Source organism: Uranotaenia lowii, chromosome 1 (genome assembly GCF_029784155.1).
Source record: "Uranotaenia lowii strain MFRU-FL chromosome 1, ASM2978415v1, whole genome shotgun sequence".
NCBI lineage: Eukaryota > Metazoa > Arthropoda > Insecta > Diptera > Culicidae > Uranotaenia > Uranotaenia lowii.
The window spans coordinates 206,234,947-206,256,693 of record NC_073691.1 but is presented as its reverse complement, the minus strand read 5'-3'; the positions used below and the strand labels follow the sequence as shown (position 1 = coordinate 206,256,693).

General features: G+C 35.5%; 1 protein-coding gene across 2 annotated transcripts in view; it reads left to right on the top strand.

Moving 5' to 3' along the window:
- The first annotated feature begins 224 nt into the window (after positions 1–224).
- Positions 225–21,747, top strand: part of LOC129745177 (neuropeptide CCHamide-2-like) — a 32,543-nt gene continuing 11,020 nt past the window's right edge. The window contains exon 1 of one of the 2 annotated variants that reach the window (XM_055738111.1): positions 225–755. Coding sequence is in view for 1 of the 2 variants with exons in the window: in XM_055738104.1 (XP_055594079.1) it covers positions 754–759 (6 nt within the window). In the remaining variant the exon portion in view is untranslated. Of the gene's footprint in view, positions 760–21,747 lie in introns of both variants that reach the window. The other variant, XM_055738104.1, reaches the window with a different exon arrangement.

Genomic DNA, 21,747 nt, shown 5'->3' with positions numbered 1-21,747 from the left:
CTAACTACCCAAGAAAGATACACACTTTCGTCATACATCAGTGTGTTGTATCTTCTCATTCACCCACCAGCCTGTTGCCACCATTCGAGAGGCCAGATAGAGTTAGCAAGCTTCGTGATAGAGTGCAGAAGCAACAGGAGCAGCGCGCAATCGGGACAGATATGAAAAGCTGAGGTTCATATAAAAGGTTCAACAGTGTCTACTGATACAACCATTTGTTGCTCCAGCGTGCTCCCGGCAGGATCTGGAGTTTAGTTAGTTTCGAAACACGAAAATAATCACAACTTGGCCACAACTGCCCAGAAAGCTAACCCGACCGACCCAGTGAAGTCAGAGTGCGAGTGAGTGAGTGCGTTTGTGTGTCTGTGTTTTGTCGGCGTTGTTGCAATCAAGCAGCGGCACAAAGGATTAACATTCTAGAGCTGCCCGCTTTTTGGTGGCTCCAGAGAGTTTGCACTTCCCTCGGGGTCCAAAATAGAAGAAGCAACCGCCACACCATTCGGTGGTTCCTCGAGCACGATTTATTAAGTTATCATCTCTGGTAAGAACTCGGCTGCCCACGTTGCTGGCTTTAGCAGTTGGTGATAAAGTAGTAAATCAGTGTCCATTATTGGCTTAAGAAGTGGCTTTGATGTACCAGTAGTGGCTAGCGTTCAAGTATTCTGTCGTGCAGTGAAAAACCATCTAGAAAGAAGAGGACAGAACTCAAGGAATACCCTCAGCCCATCAATCGCAACAGCAGCCATTTCAATTATGTATGTAAGTAGAATCGATGATTTTTACTGCTGCTCACAGTTTAAAGTTCCTTGATTAGTTTTGCCCACACCATCCGGGAGAGCATATCATAACTCATAAATCCAATGTCCAGTTAAGCCACCTATTGAAACCAAGGACGAGACGGTCGAAATCCCCCCGTTAGCCATTACTCGTAAGAGGTGTGAATTATTAAACCGACGTTTGCTATCGGAACGTCCGACCGTCGGTTGGGAAACCAAATTAAACTGAGATGTTAAAATTGGCAATCATGCCTGCGGGGAAAGGTGGCGCAAATAGTAGCAATTTAGGAGCATCGTTTGTAAGCTTGTTGTGAAGTTGTTTGGCAAGGTAACAATTTGTTTCAAATAATGTTTGAATTTAAGATGTCAACCGAATTGGGAGTTTAATTTGACTTTTCCCTAAAAAATAAGTTCAAGGTTTATGCTATCGATATTTAGAAACTCGACCACAATCAAACAAAATTCATACTTATTCAAGAAATCTGAAATATGGAATTTATTGTAAATTATGTATGCAACATGCTTCATTAACAAGGGAAACTTAGAGTTTAGCTTAAAAATTCAAAATTCTGAGTTGATTAAATCAAGTTCTGAAAAGAGTGTTTTTTATTTTAATTTGATTCAATTCAATGGAATGGACCCATACATACTTGTCATATTAAAATAACTTGCACGGGTTTTTCCTCCTTTTCACAGCAAATTTCAACTGTCCTATTGAATCTGAAACAAATTTTGAAATGTGAATTCATGTTAGAATCAACCCTAAGAAACTTGAATTTTTACCTTGAAAATTCACAGAAATTGAGATCTATGATTACAAAGAACTTTTTTTCTACATAAATCAAGTAAGTTCATAACTTCAGGGACATGAGAACAAAATTTTCTGTATTAATCTAGTTTTTACACACTTTGACTATTTTCTCTTTCAATGTGAAACATTGATACTGACTCAAAGTTACAGTTTTATATAATTATTGTTGAAATTGCTCCTCAAATAACTGAGATATGTATTTCTACTCATACGAAAAGTAAATATTGTTGAAATCAATACTAATGTTATGAAATCGTTTGGTACATCTTTTTACCTAAAAATTATCACATTTTCGTAGGTGGTGGAAAGAATTGTAGAAACATGAGGTATCAAAGAACGAAAGAACATAAGCCGAAAATATCGTGAATTTTTCGAAAAAGATACAACGGCTCACCGGCAGGACTTGAACCTGCAAACTCCGCTTCAGTACAACGGCGCGGACCTTGAATTTGCGGGTTCAAGTCCTGCCGGTAAGCCATTGTATCTTTTTCGAAAAATTCACGAAATATACGGCTTATGTTTTTTCGCTCTTTGATACTTCATGTTTCTCTAATTCTTTCCATCACCTACGAAAATGTGATAGATATTGTTCATTGTCGTTTTCCCAACTCAACCATAAAACGGAATTTATTTTTAACCTCTTCTACCTGACTTTGACATATTTGTTCCAAAATCAATCCAAAATGGTTGCAACTCTTAGAACGTAGGTCGGCAACCAGCGGCTCGCGAGCCGCATGCGTCTTTTTAATTTAAAGCTGCAGCTCTTTAGTTCACTGCGCTAGTATTATATAAATTTTTGAACGAAATATTGGAAAAAATGTGCTAAAGCGATGATTGAGTCATGTGAACTGGCACACAGATTTTCATAGGTCCATAGGAAAATTTATAAATCTCATCAGCTGCAGGAACAAGCGGCATGACCAAATAGCAAAGTAGCATTTTTCAAAGCCTAATTTTACTTTTTTTTTTTGCTTTTTATGCTTTTGAAGCATCAGCACAGAGATCAATTAATCATCCGTTTCAGTTAAAAATATTGGAAAAACCACCTCAATCTAGTTATTCATATTTGAATAGAAATCGATAATTTTAATGTTATCAGAATATTGATACCTCATAAGCATTCCAGATTGCCCGGTTTACCCAGGGCTTGCCCAGATTTCAAAGAAAAAAATTGGGACAAAAATATCATTTTTCGTGTGTTTGTTTTTCAGCTTTTCTTTTGCCTTTTTATGGAAAATATGTAGTTTGGCTGGATTTGCCCGGCATTAATACTTGTGAAATATCTAGAATGCCTACTCAATAAATGAGGCTGGAACAAATATCAACGGAACAAATATCAGCTGGAACAAATAGCAATGAGAGTAAATGAAAATTTCAATTCAGAAAATCTGTTTGAAAATATAATCCCAGGCTAGATTCTTGTTATCAATTGCAAAATTTAACTTTTCACCCCGAAGCCTTTTTTTATAACTAATTTGTATGTATTGAAATAAAAGCGTAAACCATTGAGTCTTTTAACACATTTTAAATTTCAAGTGTGATGCGTGCAGCCATTATTTAATAAAAGCACACAAATTTTGAACGAAGTTTCAGTAACCGATATAATTTTATCTTCATTTTCAACTAAGAATTAATCACCTTTAATTTTTTGTTTATTCATTTTTGTTATGAAACTTCAAAAGTATCCTTGAACTGATTTTGAGAGTTCAAATGTACTGTTTTTTATTTAGTTACGAATTTTCCATAAAAGCTATAAAATCACATTATTACAGATAGAGATGTACCGAATATTCGGTCGGCCGAATATTCGGCGCCGAATACCGCCGAAAACCGTTTAGCCGAATATTCGGCTCACCGAATAGTTGAGCTAAGTATTCGGCCGAATAGGCTGAATATCTACTACAGACTTGTAAAATTTTTCAAATGACTTTGGATAAATTTAAAATATTCAAAAGAAAAGCTACACAATCATTAAAAATTTATGGTTTCAGCAAAACATCTAAGGTGTATCCGCGTATCTTTCACTGTAGATCGTACCGGAGATGGCTCACAAGTTTCGCTTTAGTTTTTAATTATAAAATATTCCAGATTTTCTGGATACATTCAAGCTTGCCCATAAATCCATTAAATATTTCAGATAAGTCAAATCTGGCCGGGATGTCCAGATATTGTTTTAAACTTCCCGAATTTTGTCAGATTATTTGCTAAAAATCAAATAAAAAACTCAAATTTCTCTTTAAAATCTTTAAGATTTTGTGTTCAACAAAAATTTTTCAAAAATGTCAAAATTAACATAAATTTTGCCTTTTTTAAAATTTTTTTTTCAAAAATCGTCCTGAATGCCTAACCGTGTGGATAAGTGTGGTTGAAAATATGGTATGCTTAAGGTTAAAAATCATCTTTCTTTTCAACAATTCTTTTGAAGAAATCTTGCTCAAATTCGACCTTCATCTAATTCAAATCAAAGAAACAAATTCAAATAGCTTGGCACCTGTTTTGACATGTTTGGTCCCAGATTTCACAGGAACGCAATCTCTTTGGGGATAAACGCCCTACAAACAACTAGTCATCTGATGTCAGTTATTGGTGACATTTTAAAAATCAGAAAGACCCCTACTTAAAAAATATCTCGTAATTTATCATCCGATAATATCATCTGGATGAAAATAATCGACTAACAAACATGAGGGGCATTAATATGGAAGAAATTAAAAGCATTGAAATAATAGCTGAAGTTTTTTTTTCATTAAAAACTCAATAGAATATTCGACCGAATATTCGGCCGAATATTCGTTTGGCCGAATAGTTGAAAAAGTCAGTATTTGGTATTCGGCCGTTCGCCGAATACCACTATTCGGTACATCTCTAATTACAGATTTATACTGGTAACCTAAACCTTAACCTAAAGCAATTTTTTTTACCAATAATCTAAGCTTTAGCAAGAATTGATGAACAATATACAATAATTGTATTATTTCATTCAAGTGGACGGACAATACTGAGCATAATTTTTGAACAATCTAATTTTCGACCTTATAAATTTTGGTTGAATGTTACCTCATACTTCTGGATTTTGGAAAGGATTATCTAAATCTGGGGAATGACTTAAAAATGCTTGATAATAAAAAAAATATATTTTCCTTTACCTTGCTATTTTGAAAACTTTTCGATATCGATATCGATAAACAATCAAAACATGTTAGAAGAGTTGACGATCCAGAAGAAAATCCATGCTTAATGGTAAACAGAAATTAAAAAAAATATTATGAAAGGTTTTTTGGAAGCCTTAAATACGACTTAAAATCTGCTTAGAAATTTTAATGAATAAAAAATGTTTTTTTTTTAGTTTTTTCTTGATTTTGTTAAGAAAGTCCCGGGTTATGACCAAATTTGCCCGAACATTGCCCGAATTTCAATCAAAAATTTCGAAATCAAATTTTGTCAGATTTTTGGATAATATAGCCTCGATTTTTCCTGCCAGGATACGTGCTGGAAATGTTCTACCAACCTTATCTTATATACTTGGACTCTTTTGCCAATAATTTTTAAGACACATTGACGGAATGTTACAGGAGTAAGATGGATCACAAATTTTCCAACATAAAGAATGCTATTTTTTAATCGATAAGGGAAGATTATATTTATAAAAACATATTTGTTGCAAACATTATTCAACTGATCTCAATTTTTTATTGTTGTTGAGTGCATTCCTAAGCTCCAATTTAAAGACCATTTTGTTAAAATCGATCAATATTTGAGTGAGGAATAAAGCAATTATTTAAAACATGATGTTTTTTGAATTGGATTGAAGGATGTTGAACCATACCACTAATCAAGATTTTTTAATTTGCAAACGTTTCCTTGAAATTATGTTATGTATTGTTGAATCTTTTGGTTCGTTTCATGAATCTTTAATGACTTAAATTTCCGTGTATCAATGACTTCAATTTCCGACGGCAGTATTAAATTTACGAGACACGTAGAATAAGTATTTTTCAGGTCTTAATACCTGACGCTTTAATTTATCGAGGAACTATTTCAATTTTTCTCACTGTGCATTGCGTTCAACACACGCGAGTGCGTTGAATGAGAATGAAAAAAATTGACGCAACTCTTTCGTTCTCTATTCACAGGCACATTTGATTGCTAAAAATTATCACGAGAAATTTGCGACTGAAACTCAGAACGGAAAATTTTGGACGGTGTGAATTTCCGCGGTGTGCTCGAGAGCGTGAGGGGTTCGAGAATTGCGTTTGATTTTCTCCAGCCGCTCGCGTGTGTTGAACACAAAGCATCTACAACCCGCCGCTCGCCATTCACCGAAATTTTGCGCAAAGTTTGCGGCAGTTCTCCGAACTTGCACGCTGCTCTCTTTTCCACACCGAGCGGTGCGTGGCGTGTGTTTCGTGTTTGCGGGCCGGTTGAGAAATCCGTGCGAATAATTTGATCAGTAGAATTGGTGTACAGTAGTTTTTCGATTTTATCACTGTTCGATTTTCCAATAATTGCTAAGCTCACGCTCTATTTTATCACGATTATTGTTTCGATTTTATAACGTGGTTTTTGGAAATCATTCAGAAACCATTTGCCGTTTTTCTATTTTAGTTTCAAGTTTCGCCAAATTCACAGTTTTACCATTATCACGGTGAAGTAAGCGTGATAAAATCGAAAAACTACTGTAACGGATTGTAGCACGCAATGGTCTTGGCTAAAGGATTATTGAAATCAATAAAAACTAGAGGTTTAAAGTTTTCTACTAACAACGGTTACCAGCACTAGTATGAAATATACCATGACTAGTAATTTTTATAAAATTTTGCGCAAAACGCCAAATAAAATGAATGTTCGGCCATTTTTACCATCTCAAAAAGTTACCAACTTCTAAAAGTAGGTTACTAGTAAATTTTTAAAAATTCGCGAAAAACAGCAAATATAAGTTCTCTATGCAAGAATTGTTAAAATTAATGTTGGAAGTTTAAAGAAATAGTTACTTGCAACAGTAACTATGAAATAGTTATCATGAACTAGCAAATTTCCAAAAAAAATGAAAAAATACGACAAGAGAAAAAACTTTACGCAAGAAATATTAAAACGAATGTTGGATTGGATTGGATTGGATTGTTTTCTAGGAACTAAATAATAATCATTGAAAGCACTAATAACTATGACATAGTTACCATAAATTTGTGAATTTTCAAAAATTCCACAAAAATGCCAAATTAAAGTGCTTTACACAAGAATTGTTAAAATAAATGTTCGAGTATGCTACTAACCTACTAGTAAATGTTAACAACTATTGCTAGTAGGTTATTATGGAATAGTTATTATGAACTAGTAAATTTTCAAATGTTTCATGAAAAACGCCAAATAAAAGAGTATTATGTAAGGAATGTTAAATTGAATGTTGGAAATTTAAAGTTATAGATACCTGCAAAACGGTATGAGCCGTTTCAAATAAAGATATTATAATAAAAAGATACTTTTATGAAATTAATTTGCGGCTTTATCGGTGAGGGTTAAAGAGTTGAAATGAAAGACGGATAGAATATCAGAAGAAAATTCTAAGGTGGTGAAAAGAGCGAAGAGCATTTGAAATAGAAGCTTGACCACATACTAAATTCTTTGTCCCACACCAATTAACTGTATTGAAGAAGTAGTACCCAATAGAGAAGGCACTACGTTTTTCGATACAGTTAATTATGGATGGTTCGACCGCCATGTGAATGCACATGTGTCGAACGGACAAAAAATTTAGCATGTGGTTGCTCTGTTAAGTCTTCTATTGTGCGTTATCGTTCGATCGATGGCTAGGTAGATTTCTTATTTTCGTTTTGTGCGCAAGTTCCAACCTAGCCATCGATCGAACGATAACGCACAATAGAAGACTTAACAGAGCAACCACATGCTAAATTTTTTGTCCGTTCGACACATGTGCATTCACATGGCGGTCGAACCATCCATAATTAACTGTATCGAAAAACGTAGTGCCTTCTCTATTGGGTACTACTTCTTCAATACAGTTAATTGGTGTGGGACAAAGAATTTAGTATGTGGTCAAGCTTCTATTTCAAATGCTCTTCGCTCTTTTCACCACCTTAGAATTTTCTTCTGATATTCTATCCGTCTTTCATTTCAACTCTTTAACCCTCACCGATAAAGCCGCAAATTAATTTAATAAAACAAATTCACGGTGATTTCTCTTCATAATAATAAAAAGATACCTGCAATTATAACTATGATGTATTCACCATTATCTAGTAAATTTTCTAAAATTTCGCGAAAATTGACCAATGAGCTTTACGTTATAATGAATGTAAACTGATTAAAGTAATAGTTATCTGCACAAGATGTTGGCTTTTTCGCAATTTTTTGGAAAATTTACTAATTTTTTGTGGCTGGTAAACGGTGGATAATGTGCAACACGAGACCCCATAGTGGTCATATCACCTCTTATTCACAACTCCTATCTCTACCTCCCCGCGGTGCCGGCTGGGGTGCGAGTAACCTAAGCGGAGATCGGGTACCCAACCCCGGTGGATGCTTTGGTCGCATGCAGACTGAGAAGGTGGCCGCACGCGTCTGTTCCCCAGGTCAGGGGCGGCGTGCAACAACAACCGAGCGTCTGTTCTCCAGGTCAGGGGCGGCTCAAACAGCGTCTGTCTTGCAGCAAGCGGCTGAATTTATGAAATGCGGCTCCCGCCAGCTAAGTCCAAGATGGCAGCCCCATCGCGGGATAGGGACTTTAGGCTAACAACCTACTGCTCCTGATATCTTGTATTGTTACAGAAACTGAGAGAAGAAATAACCGATTTGGAACTTTGGCAACGACTTTTAGCATGAAAACACGGACTAGAATTGGAACTTGGAATGTTTTGACCCTTGCCCAGCCAGGAAAGCTGGCTCAACTTGCTAGAGAAGCTAGCCGCCTCAAGCTAGAGATATTGGGACTGAGCGAAGTCCGTTGGCCTAACACTGGAGAACACAAGACACAGTTCGGGCAAGTACTGCTTTACTCTGGCATACATGGAGAACATGCTACTCGGGAACGAGGAGTTGGTTTCCTGTTAAGCCCGCAGGCCCATGCGGCCCTCATAAGATGGGAACCGATAAACGAAAGAATAATCGTAGCCAGATTCAGAACACGGGTTAGAGACCTTACAATGGTCCAGTGTTATGCGCCAACTGACGTTGCCGATTTGCAGGAGAAAGAGCAGTTTTACAGTCAATTGAACAGCGTGGTTGAGAGAATTCCGAAGGGTGACATTCAAATCCACTTAGGCGACTTCAACGCAAAGATTGGCTCCGATAATCAGGACCTTGAGCGCATCATGGGGCGCCATGGCCTAGGACAGATGAGCGAAAACGGAGAGCTGTTTGTAGAATTTTGTGGCAACAACAACATGGTGATCGGTGGATCGCTCTTCCCCCATCGACCAGCACATAAGGTCACTTGGGTATCCCGAGATGGCCGAACAGAAAATCAAATTGACCACATCTGCATCAGTCGAAAATGGAGAAGGAGCCTTCTTGATGTCCGCAACAAACGAAGCGCAGACATTGCATCTGACCATCACCTCGTCCTTGGCGAAATACGACTGAGAGTTGCGCGTGTCCAACGGCGCGAGGAGAAAGTCGGGTGTCGATACGACGTCCGCCGGTTGGAGAATCCAGAGGTGAAAAGGGCATACGTTGAACAGCTAGAATCCCGAGCCTCGGAGCTGCCGACAGACGGAACAGTCGAAGAACAGTGGTGTGGGATCAAGAATGCCTTTATCACGACGAGCCATGGTACTCTCGGTAAAGTTTGTGGAAGACGAAGTGAATGGATGTCGGATGAAACCTGGAGGATGATCGATGATCGGAGAAAGGCGAAAGTCGGAATTGAGCAGGCATGTACCGGGTCAGCCAAAGCAGCCGCCCGCTTACGATATGCGGAGCTGGAAAAGGCAGTTAAACGAGCTTGTAGACGAGACAAGAGAGCCTGGACAAACTCCCTAGCCGAAGAGGGAGAAAGAGCAGCCGCCATTGGAGATATCCGATTATTATATGATATTTCTCGCCGACTTAGTGGTGCAAGGACTAATGCAAGAATGCCACTGAAAAACCGAGCAGGTCAGCTGCTGACAGATCGAACAGATCAGCTCAAGCGTTGGACTGAGCATTTTGATCAACTTTTTCGAGTTACAAATAGCAATGGCCAACAGAACCCGCAGCTCGAGGCGCCCACAGTAAGTCGCATTAATGGCGTCAACTCGGAAGCGCCCTCGCTGGCTGAAATAGAAGCGGCAATCAAGGACATGAAATCCAACAAAGCGCCTGGAATCGATTGCATTCCTGCTGAAATGCTCAAAGCCGACCCTGCCCTGTCAGCACAAATGTTGCACCGTCTATTCGCTGACATTTGGGATACTGCAACATTCCCGGCCGACTGGATGCAGGGTATCCTCGTAAAGGTCCCAAAGAAAGGAGACCTAACAGAGTGCGGTAACTGGCGTGGCATAACTTTGATCTGTACAACCCTCAAAGTACTCTGCAAAGTGATCCTGAACAGGATCCAGGAGAAAATCGACGCTACACTCCGACGGCAACAAGCTGGATTCCGATCCGGACGATCATGTGTGGACCACATCACAACGCTACGAATAATACTGGAACAAATCAACGAATTCCAGGACTCTCTTCTGCTGGTGTTCGTTGATTTCGAAAAAGCATTTGACCGACTGAACCACGAAAACATCTGGGCTGCTCTTAGACGACGAGGGGTCCCAGAGAAACTAGTCCATCTCATCGAAGCACAGTACGAGGCATTTTCGTGCAAGGTCTTGCACGACGGTGTCTTGTCCGAACCAATCCCGGTAACTGCTGGAGTGAGACAAGGATGTATTTTGTCACCGCTGCTTTTTCTCATCGTAATGGATGAGATCTTGACTGGATCGATTGACTGTAGACCAAACCGAGGATTGCCGTGGAATCCTTCAACCATGGAGCAACTGAACGACCTTGACCTGGCAGACGATATTGTTTTGCTCGCCCAAAAACAACAAGACATGCAGAGCAAACTCGATGACCTCACCGAAAGCTCCAAGGCAGCAGGTCTCAAAATTAATGTCGGAAAGACCAAGTCGATGGAAATCAATACAGAAAATCGTTCCAATTTCGTGGTAGCTGGACAACAGGTTGAGACAGTGGAGTGCTTCCAGTATCTTGGTAGCCAGATTACGCCTGATGGTGGTACCAAGAAGGACATCGAAACCCGGATCAGAAAAGCCCGATTTGCGTTTGCGAGTCTCCGAAACATCTGGCGGTCACGCCAGATCTCTCTACGAACTAAGATCCGAATCTTCAACTCAAACGTCAAATCCGTATTGCTGTACGGGTGTGAAACTTGGTGCACATATGCGGTGACGACGCGAAAACTGCAAGTTTTTGTGAATCGCTGCCTGCGGAACATCATCCGCGCTTGGTGGCCTGGCAACTGGATCTCAAACGTTGAACTTCATCGCCGGTGTCATCAAAAGGCGCTAGAAATCGAGATTCGAGAACGTAAGTGGAGATGGATTGGGCACACGCTGCGAAGAGATGAAAACGAGATTTGCAGAGAGGCGCTTGACTGGAATCCAGATGGGCATCGAAGAAGAGGCAGGCCCAAAAGCTCGTGGCGGCGAAGTCTAGCCGCTGAAATCCGCACAGTTGACGAGAACCTTGGCTGGCAGCAAGTGAAGACGCTGGCTCCGGATCGCCAGCAGTGGAGATCTTTTATCTCAGCCCTATGCGCCGGTCAATCGGCGCTGGACCCTTAGGTAGGTAGGTACTAATTTTTTCTAGTTACTAGTACTGGTGACTTTTTAGTAAAATTTTAGAAAATTTTCTAGTTCATGGTAAATTTATCATAATAACTAGTGCTGCTTACTATTACTTGTAGCTAGAAATCTCAAATACTTATTTTAACATTTCTTGCACAGTGCCTTTTATTGATATTATTCGGGAAATTTTGAAAAATTTACAATTTCATCGTAACTGTTCCATAGTTACTAATGCTGACAACTATCCAAGTAACCAAAAATAACATAGCCACTTAATCTTGTACGATTAAAGTTCATATTTAGCTGAAAAAAAAGTAATCGAGAGAAACATAAACCGTTTTCAATAAGTGCTTGATTTGGACATCTGAACGAACATAAAAAGTCTAAACAAGTAGCGTTCCAAGTACCTAACAAAATCCGGGCATGAATTTGTCCTATCGTGCTTTGTTACGAACTTTTTAGTTCCTTGCAAAACTTCTTACGGATTTTTTAATTCCGTGCAGATCTTTTTACGAACTTTTTAGCTCCATACGGAACTTCAATAGAACTTCAATGCGAATTGAGTCGATCAAAAATTTTCAAATGGTTTGTTTACATTCTCTTGGAAGCTTTTTTGAAGGCGTTCTTAAATGAAACCAGTAAGGTACCGTAAATTGGGGGAACATTGATCACTTTTTTAATTCATTTTCGAATATTTTGGAAGGGAATGCTTTTTTGTAACACTAATTTTTTTTTTAAATACTTACTGAGGTAAGGCGTATAAAGCATGATCATTGATAGCAGAATATTCAAACGACATTAGTGGCTATAACTAAATGTTTGTTACAAAAACCAGATTTCATGTTTCGGAATAAGTTTGATCACTATGGTTTTAACGTATCTCAACATCTTCAAAATTATTGTTTTGATGCCAATCAGCACGGAAGGCTTAAAACATCAATAACAGCGATTTTTTGTTTGGACTCAATTTTCAACGTTTTCTTTCAAAAACAAATGTACTCAAAAGATGGACAATTTTGCTGCATACATTTAGGGGCAAAAATTATAAAAATTTCTCAATATTTTTTGGCCTCAAACAAATAAAGTTTCACCATCATGCAACTTCCTAGATCCACCCACTGTTCCTTTTTTTTTTTATTGAAACTTAACCATTTGATAGTATTTTTAGATATTTCTTCTATACAGGCTTTCTCATGTCCGTTTTTTAAATATCCTAAAATTATCATATAATGATAATTTTAGGATATTTAAAAAACGGACATGAGAAAGCCCCCATAAAAATAACTCTAAAACTATACCCATACAAAGGAAAAAAGTTGAAGTTTCACATAAAATAACCCATTTGCTTCTAAATGCTATCATTTTGTCAGGAGAGGTGTTTGTTTGTAAGTTTTCGAAAAAAACAGATATTTGAAAACTTTAAAACTACAGTTTTAGTAATATAAAAAATCACCAATTTCAAACCAAATTTAGCCGACTTGAAACTCAATTTATAGGCTTTCAAACGTAGAAAACGGTTTTCAGATATTTTAACTTCATACTTAGTTAATGATGATTCACTGCAAACATTTCATGTTGATCAAAGTTACCCCAGTTTACGGTTTATCAAAAAGTTGTCAGATCGCTGGATTTTTTTTAAAACCATTTTCACAGCTACGATGAATGGTTTTACAAAAATCTAAAATTTTTAAATTTCCGTTAGTGGCACAAAAAAGTATAAGAAGAAAAATAAAAAAGTTGTGTTTGCTTCTTTTCTAACTCGTCCAGAAATTTCTCTTTCCATTTTTAATGGTAAAAACAGTCCGGCAAATCTTCATTGACGGAATGTTTGGAAACAAATCTTGATTACCATTCACTTGGAAGTGCTCCCTTTTTTAAACTAAAATTGGAAACAAAAAGTAAGAAAAATGCATCACAAAAAACGTAAAACTTAAAATAACTCACCTTTGTTTGAAATTCCTCTGGATTCGTTTTGGAAATATTTGATGCATCATGTGGTGAATACAAATGTTAACATTTATTTAATTTAGCCTACATTTCAACGTCAAAGTAAATTTATTTTATATTGATGTTCTAAACATCAACATTCTAAGAGCAAATTCACTGGTGTTGAGAAAAAGTGATAGAAATTTTGTCCCTTTTAGCACATTTTGAAAATTTTGTCATGCAAAAACATATTCAAGATCTGTGGCCTTCAAGTTTTTCAACAACACGTGTTGTAGTTTCGCATGCTGTGATGCAAAAATAGCAATATTTCTATCACATACGGCTGAAATAGAAACAGTGCTGTAAAAAAACACAACGCCCAAAGATCTTGAAAAAGGTTTTGAATGGCAAAATTTTCAAAATGTGACAAAATTTCTACCACTTTTTTCACACCAGTGAACTTTGTCTAAGTATTGCTCATGGTACAGAGGTAGCTTTTTCAGTTCTCACCTCGAAGGTTCAGGTTTTCAAGCATGCAAATATTTCAAAAAATAATAAATTTATTCTCATAGTCAAACAACACCAAAATAAAAGAAAAATTGGGTGTAACATTTTGTAAGGTCTCATGTCAAGGCTGAACAGCCTTCAACTCAGCTTCAACTATGGACTTTGAAAGTATCGATAAGAACTTAAATTTTTATTCGTTAAACAAAGCTTAATAAGCTTTTAAGAGCCTCTTTTATAGAACTTTTGGTTACTTGAGAATGGGACACCCCATACAGTTCATTTTAACTGGTATGGTTTGCAATTCGAAAAAGAGTATTTATATAACTCTAGGTAAGAAAATTCTAAATTTCATGAAAATTTTGGATTAAGGCCTTAAAATCCCGTTTGGAACCTTCAAGTGAATTTGACAGTTGTTTTACTGAGCAGTTTTTCAGACCTCCTGTAATTCCAGATTTTGAAAATACAAGAAATCGTCTCGACCACAGGAGAAAATATTAAGTGTATAAGATAGTAGAATATTTACCCACTGTTGCCTTTTGTCACTAAATTAACTTTAAAGTTAAAATGGATTTTTTTCAAACTGCTTGGTCATTTTCAAATATATTTTCGCATTTTCTGTACACTCATACTTGAATTCATATTGCCATTTAAATGGTTTTACTCAGAGGAAGAATTTCTAAGTAAGCTAAAAATTACCTGTACTAATAAAAACAATTTTGTGTTCATACCTCTGATCTTCATTGTCAGATAACAAATTCGAAAATGCCAGGTAAATTTTGCTTGTTTCGCATCGTAAAAAATTATGTTCAAACGCATTTTGTTTTCCCTCATCTCATCGTCTGACGGTCGTATGGTTTCTAACCAAATCCACGCATCGTTACACCAGGTGAAGGCAAAATAATCGTTAGCACTAAAATTGAAAAAGTTCCGAACTTGTTTTCTTCATTGGTAACTTCATCGCTATTCTAAAGATTTTATTTTATTGTACATATCGAGCTAGCTTATACAAACTCATTAAATTCGTATATCAACTTAGATGAATTAGATGTGCCGTCAAGATTTGTTTACCACAACACTAATTCAATTATTATTATTTCAATATAATGTAATAAAGTTATTATTCAACGATATCAAATAATGATGAAATAATTTCTAATACCGTGAGATAGTTTTTTGAAGTGTTTGATTCTCATAGTAAATTTAAAAAATCGCGCAATAAATGTTCAAATATTTACATTTTTCAATACCGTAGAAAACTTTTCTCAGTATGACGGATTGACTTAATAATATCACCTAAAAACTTTATATTGTATTTTTTATCCTATACAAATACTGTTGGTGCAAAATATTTGTCGGACAGTTACCATTTTTTTTAAATAAAAAAATTTATAATTCAGTCACCAGTCTGGACTAAAACGCATCAAATTTCAAATCAAAGATTCACATTTTTAATCTCTTTTTCATATGCTGGAATATGATTGTTTTGCATCAGGCGTTTGTTAGTTTCAAAATTTCATGCATCCAAACATTAATTTTTATGATTTCAGCTAGTAAAATTTTTGGTTGTATTTTTTACCCCTAAATGTATGCAGCAGCTTTATGATTTTTTCTTTAAAAACATTATTAATAGAAAAAAATGTAAAATTTAATTCGAACAAAACCAAAAATTACTGTAACTGGTGCTTTATGTGTTGCTACAATACAAATTGATCAAAAAATTAATTTTCAAATGTCTTTATTTGATTTTATCCTTAAAAACAACGGTTGTTGCAACTGCCCAAGTTTTTTAGTAGGGTGATGTTTTTGTAAATTTAATAATAACTGTGTAAGCGGTATAATTACAGAAGTTTTTCGATTTTATCGCGGTCAAAAAAAATTCACCATGAATGTGGAGAAACCGTGAATTTGGCGAAACTCAAAATAAAAGTGGAAAAAAGTATTTTTGTTGTCTTTAATCAATAATTTATAATGTTTTCAAAAGTGGAAACGTTTCGTATCAATAAATTTTGATCATAAGATTTGATTATCAAAGATTACTAAACACAAAGGATCAATTTCAGTTCATATTATTCTTCTCTACAGCAATTTTAAGATTTTTTCTTAAAATAAAACCATGTAGAATATCAATTTGATAGTCTACATCTAATTAAAATGAATTATTTAGATTTTCTGGAAATTCAACAGTCGTAATCTCCTTTGTCGATTTTGAAAAAGAGTTCAAAGAAAATGCATCAAAAATTTTCTTCTGCAAATTTCAAATTTCAAATTTCAATATTTGAATCTTCACACCTTTAATTAACTGAAATATTTTGAAATTTGCTCAACTAAGACTTTTAAAGTGTGTTTCTCGAAATTTGCTTCATGGACAGATAGTCCTTTGTTTTTCATAAGAAGGAAAACAGAAATCTTAGTCCTTTTTACATATTTTAAGGCAAAACTAGCAGAACTTCATTTTGATTTTCCAAAATTATCCATTCAGACAATACTAAAGGCTGTCCAACCAGGATTGCGCATTGCCTTTCAAATAAACAAACAAAACAAAAAAAAATCAATGACACTTAACTCTTTTCAGAAACGCTCAAATCTCTTTTCAAATTCACTTACATCTTAATATGATTCGCATAACCAAAAAAGTTTACTCTTTTAGGGCAGCTAACCCAGCACAATTAACAACACTAGCATTAGCGTGACGTTAAAATACATATGTCGATTATTTCAAATGTTTTTAAAATCCAATTAACGATTTTAAACACTATACAGCTAATGTAAGCACTTTAATGGCATTTTCATATTACTGAATACCTATATACCATAACATAAACCATAAAAAATATCATGAACAAAGACGCTCTACGCTTTTGAAAGAAAATTAAGGTTCTGGAAATGGTTTCTGAATGATTTCCAAAAAAGCGTAATAAAATCAAAACATTAACCGTGATAAAATCGAGCGTGAATTTGGCGAGTATTGATAAAATCAAATGGTGATAAAATCGAAAACTACTGTATCTGTGAACATTAATTTTTAAAAAGGAATTGAAGTTGAAAAGTGTTGAATGATTCTTCGGTTGACAGTACTTATTCACAAGAAATTAATTACATTATCATGAAAAGCTTATAAAAAGGTACTTCTTCTTGATAAAAAAAAAAACAAACTTTTGTCTAGTCTCCATTAATCAATAACACTTCTTCAGATTCAATATCATATGTTCCAAAAATATCTTTAAAAAACTTAATGGTTTTCAGTCGTCATCAGCAGCGGTGGCTCCAGATATATTTAGTAGTTTTCGGTGGTTTGTGGTTTTCGCACAGACGGTTAATGTAGCGCTCCTCAATTCGCGTAAGCGCTTAACCTTTCGAAACAAATTAGGTGCCTGATGGGTGCCACTAAATGTGAAGTGTGTGTATGTCTTCCCCGAAGACATACACCTAGTTGTCACCAGTAATTGAAACATAATCTCTGACGAATTCAAAATTCAACCGGGGCGCGCGGTGATGACTTAACCGAAAAATATGAACCTTGTTCCGCGTCATCACGTTACCACACACACACTTAAGAATTCAGGGTTGTTAAAGGATATCATATTCTTACCTTTTTCTTTTTAATTTTTTTTTTTTCAAAAATAGGGTTGGTCTTGATTCAGCTTTGAAAAAAAATGAATTAGGAAAAATCAAATATTCCTCAAAACATTATGGAAAAAATCACATGACGTCAAAAAAATCGCATCCCTGGCCAACGTAACCAACTAACATCGGGAGGAATTACTTACGGGATGATTGAAGCTGTGTTTTTTTTTTTTCAGCTCAAAAGTTTTTTGGCAGTGCGTTTCCTTCTATCGCCTTAGAATGAATAAATAATGCACATGGGGAGACAAGATGCTTTTTGCGGCATTTATCAGCGAAAAGTAACAGTACATGATTCTATTCCCCTTTTTCTTGGCTCGCGTCTGGGGTTTCCCGACCCTGCTTCAGGGACTTCCACTGATCTTCATTGCCCTCATCATTCGTGACGTTTTCGGTATCAATAGGTAGGGAGCTTCCGGTTCGTATTGAGATGCTTAATTCAGAACCAGGACAATTTCTTTCAAAAAGGACTTCAGACAATTGTTCCCGTTTTGTCCGACTGACACGTATTGCAAGATGAAATACAAAAGATAACGACCCACTGGAGGATCCTTCGGAAACTGACCAGGTTGAATGTATGAATTCATAATTTTGAATCAGGACTCCCGTAAAGAAGCAATGAATGGAGTATCCAAACAAGATAAAATCTGATTTATTATGGCAATACTTAAAGTTTGTGGCTGCATACAAACTGTTCTTCTTTAAAAAAAAGATTGCTTTTAACACAGTTGAGAATTTTTCCTCCTCCAAAAATTATCAACTATTTAGGAAATACCGTGAAGAAAGTTCAAAATTACTTTCAATTTCAATATCGAGGTTATTCGATAATTGAGATTATAAATTAACAAAACAAACTTATTGGGAAATATCTTTTTTTAAACTCCAAAGCTGTTCGGGTCAATATGGCACATTTCAAACCTCTTTATCAACTTTGCAATAGACTGAAGAACTGGAAATTTTGACAGACAAATTATGTTCTATGAAAATGATGATTAAATTAACGACAAAAAATTAAAGGTTGAGTTTTGAAAATCTGTTCATTGGAAAATGAAATACAACTAAGAAAAGTAAACATTGGATTTCGTTTTTTAAAAGTGAGATGTTTTTTCTAACGGAAGATCTGAGATAGCGGTCAAAACTTTGATTGGATCCCAACATATCTTTACATTGTCGAATAAATGGATTCTGGACGATTTCAAACATCAATGAAACACTTAAATACAGAATAGCTGTCAGAAGTTACGACTATTTGAAAAATAAAATTGATTTTCCAGAATTTTAACATTCTGAACCAGTTTCTGATAACCTGGTTATACATATCTACTTTATTTTGAAATGTTGAGTAATAAAAATTAATAACCTACACAATGAATATTATATGATCAAAATCGGTTAACATTTACAGCCAGGAGAACTCCATCAAACTACAACTCATATTTCCCCGAAACGGATATTTTGCGAACGGCTTTGGAATGTTAACCTTCATCCCTTCCAGAAATTTTTACCCGTTACAGTCCCTGGAGTGTCAGTTTGATACTCCAGACTAAAACCAATATATCTCTTCTGCTTCTTAACCGATTTTTACAAAATTTATAGTTTTGGAAACTTCATAACGTTACAACTAGACCATTGAATATTAATTGTTATTAAATTTGCTTAACGATGACTAAATATAAATTTATTGCGAAAATCTTGCGTGAATATACCCAAAATCCAGTTCAAAGTTGAATTTAAGTGCAAGAAAATCTGGAAAATTAAAAATTGACTAAAAGTACCAAAAACAGCTACCTTTGAAAATTCCTCAAAAATTCTGTGCTTCGTATTTTGACAATCTAAAAATGCAAAAATGTCCAAAGTTACGTCAACTTTATAATCCTCTTTTCAAAATATATCTAGTGAGACTTAAACAATTTTGACAGTTCATTGATTTAACAGTGCGGTTTGACACTATTTTTTTTTACATTTTATTGTGGTCATAAACTAAAAAAATTCAAAAAAATATATTCTTATGTGCATCATATAGCCTCCAACTTCAGCTTTTTTGGACACAAAGTGAAATTTTTGTTGAGCATTTTATAGCTGATCTATAGTCTTATTTCGGAAGCATATTTTTAGGATTTTTTTGTATAAGACTTTGAATAACGGAAAACTGAAGAGTTGTAGCTGAACATTTTTCATAAAACATATTTAAGTAACGTTACGAGGTTTCTAAAATTAAAAACTTTTTAAAAATCGGTTGAGAAACAGGAGATACATAGCGGTTTTAAGCTAGGAGTGTCAAATTGACATTCAAGGTCTTATTAGGGAATTTTTTTCCTGGGCTTTCAGGGACCGTTCATAAAAAAGTAATGATGCAAAATTAAAGATTTAAAGAATTCATTGAAGGTCCTTGAAGATTTTTTTTATTTGTATGTACCCTCATAAAGTTACAAGTCGCCAAACTTCCAATAGTGTCACATTGACACTGAAGAGCGGATTAGGGTTGAAATGCCCAGGAATGGTTGTCGAATGGTTTAGTTCATAAGGCTACGATAAGAGATTCATGTTTTAAAATTGGCATGGACCGAGACAGATGGCGGACTGCTATTTTATAATGTTCGCGGTAACTTAAGAAAAACTTAAACAAATAATTGAATTTAAGTGAAAAAAATTTGTAGCTATCTAGACCTAAGCAAACAATTGTAAACATACAAAACGAGTTTGCCGTTTCAAATAAAAAAATTACAACAAACAAAATTGAAGCTTTTAATTTTTGTTCACCGCCGAATTGGAGGGAAAAGTGGATAGGCAATCATCAGAGAAACTCACAAACCATTTTAACCGTAGAATAACGAAAGTGCGTTCATTGAAAACTCGCCGCGACCATGGTTTGGAAGATAGCGTTCAAGTCTTCTAAGCCAGAGGTCATGACATCGAATCCAGGTCACTGCATACATAGTACTCCTTCTGTGGTCTGGTGGTTTTAGCGTTTACAAGATGCTAGCCATTATATCCTCGAAACATGAACGCTTTGGTTAAGTTATTAGACCTCTTCAAAGAAACATGAAGTCTCACGAGTGTGTTCATTTTTCCTCAATATTTTTTTAAACGTAAATCGCGCTCTTATATTCGGAGAAATGTTGACGGTGGTGCCTAACTCCAGGGACATAAAAAGGCAGAGAAATAAAAGTAACCTTTAAATTGATTCAATCAACACGGGGAACGTCCTTCTCCTGGGATCAACTTGATAATAATTTTCTTCAGTTTAAAATAATTTTCAACTATATTACCGTTTCTTATGGTATAGAAATTGATAGTACGCGCACAATCGCTGAAGGAAATTAAAGGTCATCTTATGACAATTCATGTATCAATTTGAAAAAAAAATCTCAGTTTTGTAAGAAATATCTCTGTGTTGGTATCTCCCATCGGCCGGCTCACACTGTTTTGAGTCCTGTTATTGATCAGGATTTCCCACCTTAACTTCATCAAACCTGTGTTTTGGGTGGCTGCATACTCCTCCTTTAATTTCTGCTATTTTTCGTCCCAATACTTCTCTTTAAAAAAAAAATGAGTGCAGTTTGGTGGATTCAGCTGTTTTTAAGTTAACGTGACTTGATTATTTTTGTGCCTCTAAAATACGTTTTTCGTTTGAATGTCCGCTGGCTAAATCTGACAAAAACGAAGAAAAATGATTATGAGATTAAACTTCAAATATCATCGGTTAGTTAAGATCGTAGGTTGCGAAATATAGATGGAAGAGTACTTTTTCAAGCTGTTGTTTTGAAAAATGTTGTTTTTTCGACAGGAGTAAAGTCTCTGCAAATCATTCTATTTTTTACAAAACAACTAGCAAATATATAGGGGGAAGTCGTCTATGGCCGGACATCGCCTATGGCCGGACAACATAGATTTTTCGAAAACACAATATCCTAATAATGTTTCAACATCATGAAAATAAAGTAAATAGTAGCCTGTTATGGTGTTAGAAATATGGTAATCCAATCTGAACAGGTAAACCAATGATAGGCATCTAAATCTTTTGCCTAGTAGTACGGAGAGGATCGCCTAAACTTTGCATTTGTATTGTGGTCAGTTTTTTCGGCTTGTAAAATTGAACTGCATATGAACGACATCGTTGATTGGCTATCTTTCGACTACAATAGATAGATATACGATAACAAAAAGGAAGTGCATACGAAATATTAGAAAAATAAAAAAAATGCGATTTTTCGATGACCGGACACCAAATTTTTGTCTATGACCGGACAAGAAAATATTCATAACTATAAATGATTTCAACTTGAAACTTTTTTCATCTCTA